This window comes from Apodemus sylvaticus, chromosome 1, assembly GCF_947179515.1.
Source record: "Apodemus sylvaticus chromosome 1, mApoSyl1.1, whole genome shotgun sequence".
NCBI lineage: Eukaryota > Metazoa > Chordata > Mammalia > Rodentia > Muridae > Apodemus > Apodemus sylvaticus.
In genome coordinates this window covers 183,967,791-183,980,045 of record NC_067472.1, presented here as the reverse complement: position 1 = coordinate 183,980,045, position 12,255 = coordinate 183,967,791, and the positions used below count along the sequence as shown (strand labels likewise).

General features: G+C 52.9%; 2 protein-coding genes across 2 annotated transcripts; one reads left to right on the top strand and one right to left on the bottom strand.

Annotated features, from left to right (window-relative positions):
* The first annotated feature begins 1,579 nt into the window (after nucleotides 1-1,579).
* On the top strand, nucleotides 1,580-4,677 carry Ccer2 (coiled-coil glutamate rich protein 2). Its single transcript, XM_052167484.1, has 5 exons — nucleotides 1,580-2,195; nucleotides 2,361-2,401; nucleotides 2,554-2,641; nucleotides 2,924-3,444; nucleotides 4,560-4,677. Exons 1-5 carry the CDS (start codon nucleotides 2,117-2,119, stop codon nucleotides 4,647-4,649), a joined length of 819 nt encoding a protein of 272 aa, XP_052023444.1. The 5' UTR covers nucleotides 1,580-2,116; the 3' UTR covers nucleotides 4,650-4,677.
* A 246-nt stretch (nucleotides 4,678-4,923) lies between these two features.
* On the bottom strand, nucleotides 4,924-12,087 carry Nfkbib (NFKB inhibitor beta). The gene is made up of 6 exons (XM_052167437.1): nucleotides 11,809-12,087; nucleotides 7,701-7,806; nucleotides 7,284-7,617; nucleotides 6,063-6,151; nucleotides 5,715-5,984; nucleotides 4,924-5,081 (listed from the first exon to the last, which is right to left on the bottom strand). The coding sequence occupies exons 1-6, from the start codon at nucleotides 11,985-11,987 to the stop codon at nucleotides 4,980-4,982; spliced, it is 1,080 nt and encodes a 359-aa protein (XP_052023397.1). The 5' UTR covers nucleotides 11,988-12,087; the 3' UTR covers nucleotides 4,924-4,979.
* Nucleotides 12,088-12,255: the final 168 nt, after the last annotated feature.

Here is a 12,255-nt window from a genome sequence, read left to right as displayed (position 1 = left end):
AGCCCTCTCCTCCCTCAGCCCCGTTCCTTATCTGGCCACTCCCCCCCCCACCCGGATAGTCACAAGAGACTCCCCAGAATTCCTAATGTCACACGATCCTAGAAACTATCTATAGCTGGCACAGTCACGCCCCTGCTAGAGAACAGGGCAAAGCAACCGCTGCGGACAGCCGAAGCCGCCCCGTGTCCCGCTCCTGGGATGAAACCAAACATGTTCCTATTGCTCCGCTTTTTAAAGATGTGTTTGTTTGTTTATGTGAGTACACAGTCACTCTCTTCAGACACGCCAGGAGAGGGCTTTGGATCTCTTACAGGTTATAAACCACCCTGTGGTTGCTGCGAGTTGAACTAGGGGCCTCTTGAAGAGCAGTCAGTGCTCATAACCGCTAAACCATCTCTCCAGCCCCTATTTCTGTTTTGTTTTGTTTTGTTTTGTTTTGTTTTGGGGTTTTTTTTTTTTTGTTTTTGTTTTTTTAAGAAGCCAACATCCTCACTGGAGTAGAGTGCTTGGCTAGCATGCACAAAGCCCTGGGTTTGGGGCCCTCGCACACTTACCTGGGCATGTCAGTGCATTCTGTAATCTCAGCACTTCAGAGGCAGGTGGATAAGTGTGAGACAAACCTGGATACATCAGGTCCTTCCTTGGAAATATAAGTTCCTGGAGACTGGTAGGATGCCACACATCTGTGGTCCTAGCGTGGGGGAAACTGAGGCAAGAAGATCAAGGGTCAAAGGCTTTCCAAGAGTGTTAGTGCACACCTTTAAGGTCAGCATTTGGGAGGAAGAGGCAGGTAGATCTTCTGAATTTGAGTTCCAGGCTAGCCAGAGTTGTACGGTGAGACCCCATCTTAAGATAAGGAGCTGGAGAGAGGGCTCAGCAGCTGGGAGCACTCACCCTCTGCTCTTGGCAAGGACTCGAGTTCAGTTCCCAGTAGCCAGGCCTGGTCGCCCACAACAGCCTCTGACTCCTGCCCCAGCTGCTCAGAGGCCCTTGTTTGGACTGCATGTCACCTGGACTGCACGTCACCATCACCTGCACTCACATGTGAACATAACCACCGCCATACACTCTCATGTAATGTTTTTAAAAAGAGGCTGCAGCTAGCTGAGGCTGTCTCTGGCAAGACCCCGTCTCAAAGAAACAAAACCAGATTTCTTGTTATTATCTGTGGTGGTTTACATTTTATATTCCTAGAATTTTAGAAGGTAAAGCAGGAGATTGCCACAAAATTGGAGGCCAGCCTGGGCTATTTAGGGAAAATAAAAAAGAAGGGGAGGAGAAGAGGAGGAAAGGCAGGGGAAAAGTTACTTGGGACTTGGCTGGTGGCTTATGGAGAAAAGTGCTGTGTTAGCGTGACCTTAGTTCAGATCCTCGGAATCCACATAACAGCCATGTGCTCTTGCTACCCAGGCACTAAGTGGACAGTTGATTGGATCCCGGGAGCTTCCTAGTTAACCATTCTACCCCGAGGTCTAACTCGAAGCTCAACGAGAGACCCTGTTTCAAAAAAAAAAAAACAACATCAGGAAGACATTTGCCATGGTTGTGAGCCACCATGTGGTTGCTGGGATTTGAACTCAGGACCTTTGGAAGAGCAGTCAGTGCTCTTAACCATTGAACCATCATCTCTCCAGCCCACACCCCTCATATTTCGTCCTTGCCCCAAAGCTATGGAGTGAGTCGTCACCAGAATATAAAAAGGTGTCTTAAGCGGTTGTCCCAGCACTGAGCAGCTGGTGGGTGATGGAGCGGGGACTTGGGCCAGAAGGAACTCCCACCTCTGGGGAAGTAGATTTAGAAGGATCCACTTTCCAGATGAGGAAAAGAGCTGAGAAAAAGGAGAGTTGCCCAGCCGCCACGTGAGTCTCTGGGGAGACCCTCCCCGGCTGGTGGCTGGTGCTCCTGAGCCCGAAGCCCAGAGGGGTGCATGCTCGAGTGTGGGTTCCTATGAATAATTGAGGTTCCTAGAGGGCCCCACAGCTGTCCCCTCGCCCCGAGCCGAGGAGGGGGCGGTGGTGACGTAATTTCCTCCCCAGCGGGGCCACTACACCTGGGTTATAAGGCGCTGGCACTGGCTGTCTGCCTGGCAGAGAGGCCCCGGTCCGGACTCCCCACCATGCGGCTCCGTGCACCCACCTCTGCAGCGCTGCTGCTGCTCCCTCTGCCCCCACTGCTGGCGCTGCTGCTGGGGACTGGTGAGTCCAAGGCCCGCAGAGGGATACACCTGAGATTGGGCTATAGGTGGGCAGCTGAGCTAGCACATCTGGCGGGTGCGGGCTGCGGACCAGGGTGCTGGGGCCGAGGGGTGGGTGAGAGATGGGATCAGTACCATGAACAGCAACGGTTTCCTCCCTCCACAGCCTCCTCAGCTCCCCTGATGCCCAGACCCTCCAAGGAGGAGGTGAGCTGAGCCCTTCCCTGCCCTCCACATCCCATTAGGTCGCTTCTGCCCAACTTCTCCCGGTATCCCGACCTCTTTTGATCCTGTAGCCACTCTATTTTCCCAAATCCCTTGCCCTTGACCTCCCTCTGACCGCTCATCCTTACCCCTAGCTAACCCGCTGTCTAACAGAGGTGGTCATGGAGGTGCTGACCCTGGGCCAGGCCCAGAGAAGCCCCTGCACAGCTCTGCTCCACAAAGGTAGGGATGTTCCCAGTTCCCCTCAGAATGCCAAGATCCCTTTTCTACCTCTCTCCTAGCCCGCAGTGCATGGTGGAAGGGTTTCCCTGGCCTGGGTGAGTGCGGTACTATTCCCAACCCCAACTGAAAGAACCTGGCTCCCTTACAGCAGGACAGGGACTGGGCGGAGAACATCTGCAGCCCTGACTCCCTCTCAGTGCTGAGCACTTCCCTCCATGATGCCGGGAAGGACCAGGGACTGTTTCTCACCTGGCTGCACATATCCTATCTTTTCCCTGCCAGAGATATTGGAGACAGAGCCCCGTGGCTGTGTACCCCCTGAGGAGGAGAGGCTGCTCGCTGGGGACTTCGACAAGAAGGAGTCCGGAAAGGTGAGGTCCAGCCAGGAGATAAGGGATGAGGAAGAGGAGGAAGAAGCAGAGAGGACCCACAAGTCTGAGGTGCGGGAACAGGCGGTCCACACGCAGCTTCACCAGGAGGAGGAGAAAGAGGAGGAAAGGGAGGAAGAGAAGGGCGTTCCAGGGAAGATCTCTGAGCATGTGTGGAAGCAACACCTCGAGGGCACCAGAGGCCTCCAGAAGCGGGTGGCTGAGAAAGCCAGTGATGAGGAGACCGCCCGGTTTCAGGCAGAGGAGAAGGGCTTACAGCTGCTGGGTGGAGGCCGAAATCTGCGGCAGGAGCCTGAGAGGGTCGGAAGAGAGAGGCACGAAGAGTCCTCAAAGCATCGTCACCTCCCGGAGCAGCCGGGGACCAAGGCCAAGCAGGAGGAAGAGGCAGAGGAGGAAGAGGCTTTAGAGCAGGAGGTAAGTGGAGGGGCACTTCAAGACTCCAAGGGAGTGTCCTGGTGCTGGGCCATACGATGTGAAATTCACCACGACGTGGGTCAGTGGCCAAGTGTGCACCAGGACTAGGTAGCAATGCCCAAGCAGGGACAGTGACCAGGAAGACACCGCTAATTACCCAGAAGCACCAGAATTAGCCACCATTATCTGTACCAAGTAAGTCAGCTCCCACTGAAGCTAGCAGCTGCTCTCTGGCTCACAATGCTAGTGGCAGAGGCCATTGACTAGGCCCTCTGCAGAGTTGAATGCCCCAGCAAGATGGCTCAGTGGGTACAGTCACTTGCTGCCAAATCTTGCCACCTGAGTTCAATTCCTAGATCCCACATGGTGAACGGTGAGGCCTGGCTCCCACAGGTGACCTCTGACCTCTCCACACATGCTGTGGAGCCCGTGTGTATGCACAAGTTTGCACACGTGTGCGTGCGCGCACACACACACTATAAGTAAATCTGTAAACTTTTTTAATTTTTGTAATTATGGGCTGGATAGATGGCTTAACAGTTTAACAGTCTCCTCCAGAGGACCCAGCTTCAATTCCCAGGGTCCACATGGGGACTCTGTCTCTAACTCCCATTTCCAGGGGATCATATGTTCTCTTCTGGCCTCTCTGGGCATGAGACAGACATGTGATGTACAGGCATGTGATATAAAAGCAGGCAATCACCAATTTTTAAAAATTCATTAAATATCACTTCAGTTGGGAGCAGCCGTCAAAATGGTCATCACTTCACAAATGGGCCACGTAGGGCTAGCAATGTAAGTTCATGGTAGAATGTATGACTAGTGTGCACAGGCTCTGGGTTCACTTCCCAGCGTTACTACATAAACCAGCTGTAACGACACACATCTGTAGTCCCAGCACTCATAAACGATGAAGAGATCACCGTGGCAGGCTGTGTGAACCGCTGTGCTGCTCTGGTGGGCAGGCAGAGCTTTGGGGTTTGTAGAAACAAGGATGGTAGCCATCACTGACCGTAGCACACAGCTAGGGCAGGATTTCAAGTCAAGAGCATATGGAGTGGCAGGGCCGCTGTTCACAGCAGCCGCAGAGGTAAGTATGCATCTGATCTCCCCAGGAGCACGATGTGGAGCGGCTGGAGCGCATGCAGGAGCAGCTAAAGAAGGCTACTGCCATGCTAGGGGAGGCTCTGGGGAGGGAAGGCTGATCCACTCCACTCCGTCCCCACACTCTGAGGCTCGGGACTGTGGACCTCAGAGCCCCGCTTTCACCGGGCGTCCTGATCCACTTCCAACTGGCAGGGACTGGACAGCAAGGATGTGCCTGAGAAGCCAGCCTGAGAGAAGGCTGAGTGGGCGGGGCGGGGCAGGGCTCGGCTGCCTCGGGACCCCACTCCCCACTCCCCCATCCCTCCGTGAATAAAGCAAGCAAAGCACCCGGCGCACACTTGGCTCTGGAGGGACGGGACCTGGGCGAGCAGGCAGTGTCAGTCTGCAGTTTTATTAAAGTGGATATTATATTAACATTAGAACTTAGGTCAGGCAGGGTTGGGGTCATCGGGAAGAGGTCTGGATGCCGAGGAAGGAGGGAGCCGGTTTTGGCTCCTGCCACTGTGAACCACGATGTCGTCATATTCATCCTGGGAACAGAGAAGGATAGCACAGGGGTCAGAGAGCTGCCACCTTGCCCACTGCCCAGGGCACAGCACCCTGTGAAGAATGGGTGTCACTGTGAGGCCTGTGTTCTCACTGTCAGCAGAAACACTGCTCTGGGCCACTTTCTCCCCATGCTCCGGCCCCACCCACCTCGTGCCCCAGCCCCACCCACCTTCAGCCCTTTTCACACTACACTAACCCTCACCCCGTGTGCTGTCTGGGTTCTTCAGTGTGCTCCCCTCACCACTGCCTGAGGTCTTTCCCTACCATCAGTGTTCTAGACATTGACCAAAGTCACCAACCCGCACCGCGAGCCGGCCATCTCCTGCTCCCAAAGTCACTCCCCACACAGGGTTTCACCATGCAGCCCTTGCTGGCCTCAAACTCACATCCACTGCCCCTGCTTCCTGAATACTGGGGTCCTAGGCTAAAGGTGTGTGTCACATGACAGACGGCCTTAGCTGTTCAGATGCCACTACCACCCTCGCCCAAGTCTCTGTCTGTTCCCCACATCTCCTCATGGGCCCCTCCTCTGGATTCCCGGACAGCATCCAGCCAGGTTTCCTTGATGCTGGTTTACCCAGACCCTCTCGCTGGGATACCCACTCCCAACTCACGCCATCATCTCTGTTGTCGCTGTCACTGTCGCTGCCGCTGCTGCTGCAAGGGCTAAGCTTATCATCCTCGTCCTCAGGTTCCGGGGCCCCGTGTGCACGGAGGAGGCGGGCAAGGAGGGGGTTGGGCCGGAGCAGGGCACTGCCAAGCGGGGTGCGGCCGCCATACATGCGGGCGGTGGGGTCCGCACCAGCTTTCAGGAGAAGCTCCAGCACGCTGGCTGCCTGGGCTTCTACTGCCAGGTGCAGAGGGGTCCGGCCACACGTGGGCTCCTGTGGGGTGTGCCAGAGGTCAGTGACACTGGAGAGGGGACAGCGCCTTGCCCACACTGGCCCACCACAGTGTCTTACCGGTTTATTGAGGTCGGCTCCAGCATCCCTGAGCAGCCGGACCATCTCTGCATCTTTGTGGATGACAGCTACATGGAGTGGGGTGTGGCCTGGGGACAGAGCAATTGGTGTCAGACAGTGAAGTAAGAATCCTGGGCTCTGTCCTCATCCTAGGGAAGGGCCATGTGAGCTAAGGGCCCCGGCCTAGGGCTGGCTTCTGAAGTCTTCCTAGGTATGCATGCCAGCTCCTGAATACCAGGTGCCTACATCTTGGGCCTTAGTAGCCGGCGGGTACAAGCCTGACCTGCTGAGTCTGGGATCTACAAAGGATGAGGCCAGGGATGCCAAATGAAAGCACACAATCTGTGGACCAAGACACCAAGTCTTTGACCTTCCTTCACAAAGAACAAAGGCTTGACTAGCATGCACAGCCCTTGAGTTCCAGCCCCAGCACCATAAATAAAACAAAGGATATAATAACAATAACAATGAAAGTCCCCAAAAGGACCTGGTGCTCAGGGCTCTGGCTACCAGATGACCTCAGTCTATCCATGAGGCCTGGCTGAGAGGGTGACCTGTGTCCTCTGCCCTGGCTGGGAACATGGGATGGATCCTCTCATCATGGGTGGGCGGGGCTGGTGGCTTATGCTTGGGAACAATTGTGGAGGGAAGGCACCTTGCAGGTGGGTAGCCCCGGTTTAATCACTGTATCCTGGCATCTCTGGATCTGTGGGTGACGGGTCTGGGTTATAAGTGGTTTGATGACTAGATCTGTGGAGATAGGCCCTGTGCGTCCAATTCTTAGTACTCCTGAGACTATGTGGAGGTCCTCAGTCCAGATGCAGGGACCTAGGGAGCCTAGGGATGACTTCCCAAGAAGCCAGTTTTGCTTTGGGGGTTTTGGAGATGGGTTCACTAAGTAGCACAGGCTGAATTCGACCTCGTGATGTTTCTGCCACCCAAGTGCTGGGACTAGGTGTTTGTTTGAGACATGGTCTCCTGTAACCTAGACTGGCCTCAAACTAGTTAGTTAGCACCAAGGATGACCTTGAACTCCTGATCAAACCATGCTGTTTATGCTTGAGATCGAACCTAGGGCTAGGCCAAATGGGCACTCTACCAACTGGGGCATGCCCGAGGCCATCAGCTGCGTCTCAGGTTGGGTGAGAGGAGCCAGGAGCTCACACCCTGCCCTGGGCCTGGTCGGGAGCTCACACCCTGCCCGGGGCCTGGGGCCCTCACCATCATAGTTTTCAGCTTCTAGCTGCAGCCTCCAGTCTTCAGCACAAGGCTCCTCTTCGCTCTCTGGGTTGGGTTGGGGGTCCGTGGCAACAGGGGCATGGCTGCCGTCTGGGGTATGGTCCTGGCTCTGAGTGAGGTAGGTATCTGAGGCATCTCTTGGGTGGCTGGGACGGGGCTGGAGCAGCACGCATGCACACGTGTGCGCCCTCACCCGGCAGGCCAAGTGCAGTGCCGTGTGGCCCCCTCTCTCCGCCACCAACACTCCCGCGCCAGCTGCATACAACTTCTCCACTGTAGATGCCTCCCCGAGGATGGCTGCCAGGTGCAGGGCTGTCTACAGGGACAGAGAGGAGGAGTCAGGGCCACAGTGACAGTCCTGGGCCCGGCTCCCCATGGCAACCATCCCCAGTGGCTCACTTGGCCGAGGTCATTCTGCAGGTCCAGGTACTCGGTACCGGCGGAGAAGCCCAGGAGGAAATCCAGGAAGGGCTCGTGCTGATGTATCACAGCCAAGTGCAGGGCTCTGAAGACCAAAGGCAGAGGTCAGTAACACAGAGTGTCTACTGTGTGCTACACACTGTGGCCACAGTTGGAAACACTTCAGTGTTTGTTCCGGAGAGTCAGGGGCAGAAGTTACTCCAGAAACTCTGTCTAGCTGGTCGGGGTTCTGAGATGAGACGGGACCTTCATAAGTTGTCCACACCGACCTTGAGTTCGAGTCCCTCCCGCCTCAGCCTCCTGAGTAGTCCGGCTGACAAGCCAGACGAATCCATAAACGCGGTGATTTCAGTAAGTCTCTGTCACCAATAGGCCCAGCTGCCAACTTTGCTTCACCTATGTTTACTAAGTAATATAATCAGGTGTACTAACTCTAATTCCAGCACCTGGGAAGGCTGAGGCAGGAGGATTGTTAGTTCAAGGCCAAACTGGGCTACATGGTGAGTTCTAGACCTGCAGGGTTAAATCCTAAATAGTGAGATTCTAACACACACACACACACACACACACACACAGACACACATGCTGGGCATGATGGCACACATGAGAGGCAAAAGCTGTAGATCTTTGAGAATTCCAGGCTAGCCTGATCTGCATGGTGAGTTCCTGGTCAGCTAGGGCTGCATTGTGAGACCTTTGTCTCAAATAATAATAAAGTAATAAAGTGAGGTACAACTGAGGTCTTTAGCCTCCACATATACACATACACAAACACATACACAAAGACAAGCTGGGTATGATGGCTCTGCACCACACACACACACACACAGTGTAGCTCTAATAACAGACCTTAAAATTACATAAAGCAAACGCTAATAGGGAGAAGAAGCAACAGACGAGTCCACAGACTGGTGCTTTCACTAGGTCTCTGTCACCAACTGTTGAAGCAAACAGAACGGGAACAGAGAGGCACTGGGCGACTTGAACAGGGGGCTTCTTTGGTGGCTGCTGCCCTGGCTTTGCGGACTGAACCTAAGGGAGCATGGTGCCGGGCAGCTCTCTGCCCCTCAGTGACCTCCTACTGGTTCCCTTTATTTTGAAACAGGGCATTCCTATGAATGTCCCCAAGCTGGACCTGAATTCACTCATTCATAGGCAGGTCCTGACCTTGAAATCCTCCTGCCTCAGTCTTCTTTGTAGCTGGAATTACACAGCCAGCTTTGAATAACACTGCTAACCAACATCATCTCTAAGTCACACATTTATCAAAATGAATTCTGTGGGGACACGGTTCCTGCAAACACTTGCCTAGCACTCAGAAGGCCCTAGGTGTGATGACCAGGACTGCAAGGGAAAAACTAGAGAATGTAAATCAGGCAAAACATGTTCTCTGCCTACAGTGAAATGAAATTTAAAGCCAGTAACAGGAAGAGATCTGGAAATTCCAAGTGTGGAAAATGAATGTGCTTCTTCATAACCTACTGGCCAAGGGAGAAATCAAAAGAGAAATTAGAAAATATACTCAATAACGCAAAAACAAAAACACAATATATCACAAGTTCTCTAGAGGAAGTATTTACAGCATTCCAAGCCATTAGACAAGGAGAAAGGTGAGTTAGGCAGCGGTTGGCTTGGTAGAGTGCTAGCTTAGCATGCAGAAGGCCCTGGGATCAACCCCAACTCTGCAGAAACCAGGCCCGTGCCACCCCTCCTGGAACCTCAGACAGGAAGACCGAGAGTTGAAGGCTGGCTCAGCAGTGATGAACGCTTGTTGCTCCTGCAGAAGCCCCAGGCTTCATTCCCAGCGCCTCCACCGTGGCTCCCAGCCATCCCTAAGTCCAGTTCCGGGGGACCCGACAAGCACAACCCACACACATGTATGCAGGTAAAACATTCCTACACACGTAAAGTAAAATTATTCAGGAGGCAGTGGCAGACGTGTCCCTGAGTTCAAAGCCAGCCTGGTCTACAGAGAGAATTCTAGGACAGCCAGGGCTACACAGAGAAACCACGTCTCTAAAAACCAAAAATAAATGAAATAAATAAAATAAACCAATGAAAAATTTCATAGTGTGTAGACAGAATCGCTTATAGGCAACACCCGTCAGTCAAAAAAGCATATGGCCGATGAGCTGGGGCAGGAAATAGGAGATGGGACACTGGCAGGAAGAGAGGATTCTGGGAAATAGTGAGAGAATAAAAGGAGACACAGGGAGAGACACTGGAGGAGTCACTGAGAGAGACACTGAGAAAGATGACGCCAAGGAAGAGGCAGGCCCTAGCCTGAGGGAGAGGTAACTAACTCCATGGGAGACATAGAATAATTTAAATGATGAATAAGTTATAAATTAGTTAAATAAGTTATGAATTAGCCGGAGAATGAGCCAAAGCTTGTAGCCAAGACATTTATTAATAAATAATGCCAGAGTTCTTATTGTTGGGAACGAAGTGGTTAGAGGGAAAAAGGATTTTTTTACAGTAGCATTCAAGGCTAGCCTGGGCTACATAGTGAGACACGGACTAAAAAGGGGGGTGGCCTGGGTGGCTGGGAAAATATTTTGATAAGTAAAGCACAATGACCTTAGTTCAGAAACCGCTGGGTGTGGTTGGGATTTATAATCCCAACGCTAGGGAGGAGCGAGCACCAGATCCTGGAGTGGGGCACAGAGGCTCGAACCTTTGATCCCAGCACGCTGGAGGCAGAAGCAGATGGCTCTCTATGAGTTTGAGGCCAGACTGGTCTACCTAGTGAGTTCCAGGCCAGCCACCCTGTCTCAAAGAGGAGGAGGACGGTGGGGAGCAAGAGATGCTACCTGAGGCTCTCAGGCCAGCTGGTCTAACCTATGCCATCAGTGCTAGGCCACAGAAAGACTGTCTCAAAACACCAGCCCAAGGAAGGTTGTCCTCTAGTCTACACACACACACACACACACACACTCTTGTCCCCAGGCTAGATGTAGTGATACACACTTGGGAGGTGGAAGCAGGGGGATGAAAAGTTCAAAGCCATCCTTCGCTACAAAGTAACCTCAAGTCTAGGCCAGGCTACCTGAGACTGTCAAAAACAAACAAATGAAAAAGGAAGGAGGAGGATAAAAACTAAACCCAAAGTAACCAGAGGAAAATAATAAAAGGAACAAGAACCAATAAAGTAGAAAGTGAAAAATAAGAAAATTTAGGAAACTGCCCCTGGCTCTTTAAGATGAGTGTTTGTCGGGTTCCCCTCTTCGGTCAGGCACTGAGTCACTAGGCACACGCAGTAAGCACAAAAGACAAGAAAATCCCGGGTACAATCCCTTACGCACACCATCACCACAGCCATCCCTTCTCCCGTTTATCTACGAATCAACATTTCCTGCTTTGTTTTTTTCAGTCTCCTTCTCCTCCTTTTCCTCTTCTCTCTTTTTTGATACTGGCTCTTCTAGGCTATCTTCAGACTAGTGATCCTCCTGCCTCAGGCCCTTGAGTGCAGGGATGACAAGCGTGTACCATCACACTCAGCTAAACTAAAATCAGGGACTGGAAGGGGGTATTTTGGGAGAAACATTTGGTTAACAGATGAATCTATCCTCATAGAATCAAGGTTCTAAATTTTATGTAGCTCTGGCTGGCCGGGAACTCAATCAGATGGCCTCAAATTCACAGAGACCCACCTGCCTTTGCCTCCCAGGTGTTGAGAGCCCCACCCAGCAGCTCAAGTTCTCAGCTGCAGGGTCGATGCTGGACGTGTCAGCATCATAGACTTAGGGCCAAAAACCAATAAAAATCTGGCTTATACAAGAATAGCCAAAGACCACATCTGGAAGCAAGAGGTCAGAACGAGTGGGGACTAGAGTGGTCGGAAAGGTTCAGATCCGATTTGGGGATCAGGAGCTCAAATTTAGAGTTCAAAAAGGTGAGACAGACACCTGACTGTAAGCGAAAGCGGACTAGTCTCACAATTTAGTGTTTGTGGGTTATGGGTCAGGAAGTACAGCATCGGAAATCAGAATTGGGAACGAGAAGATAAGAAGCTACAGGAATAATAGGTTAATGGGGACTCAGGTAAGATCCTAGGGCTCAGTTTGGTAATTTAAGGTTTACTCACGTGTCCCCATCCTCAGTGACGTAGCCAAAGACTAAGGGCGCCCACGACAGCTCTGGGCCAAGGTCTGCGCTCAGACCTGGTCCTCCGGGAGCCGCTGCGTCGGGACCTAGAGAGCCCAGGCCGCTGTCACACCATTCATCGGCGTCCGCAGTTTTCCCCAAGCACGCGACCCCGGCCATGGCCCCTGCCACCTCGGGTGGCCCCCTGTGGTCGCCCGCCCGTGGCTGGACTCTGCCGTGAGCTCCAGCGCTTCCGCCCTGTTGGGAATTCCCCAACACGCCCCCTCATATACCCAATCAAAATGTGTTAAATAGCTACACCCCGCCCCTGTACTGCACCAGAACCAATCAGAATAATGAGGTGGACAGTCGCCGGCTGAATTTCCCCACATTTTCCAGACGCCCTTTATCAATATGGCCGCCGGCGCCGGGCTTTTTGGGAATTGTA

What these genes read in the sequence shown, in the direction of transcription:
- Ccer2 (XM_052167484.1), top strand. Translation starts at nt 2,117, where the DNA reads ATGCGGCTCCGTGCACCCACCTCTGCAGCGCTGCTGCTGCTCCCTCTG. An exon ending in GGCGCTGCTGCTGGGGACTG is followed by an intron (nt 2,196 to 2,360) that starts GTGAGTCCAAGG and finishes CTCCCTCCACAG; the next exon opens with CCTCCTCAGCTCCCCTGATG. An exon ending in CACAGCTCTGCTCCACAAAG is followed by an intron (nt 2,642 to 2,923) that starts GTAGGGATGTTC and finishes TTTCCCTGCCAG; the next exon opens with AGATATTGGAGACAGAGCCC.
- Nfkbib (XM_052167437.1), bottom strand. Translation starts at nt 11,987, where the DNA reads ATGGCCGGGGTCGCGTGCTTGGGGAAAACTGCGGACGCCGATGAATGG. An exon ending in AGAAGCTGAAAACTATGATG is followed by an intron (nt 6,152 to 7,283) that starts GTGAGGGCCCCA and finishes CTCTGTCCCCAG; the next exon opens with GCCACACCCCACTCCATGTA. An exon ending in GCGACAACAGAGATGATGGC is followed by an intron (nt 5,082 to 5,714) that starts GTGAGTTGGGAG and finishes CTCTGTTCCCAG; the next exon opens with GATGAATATGACGACATCGT.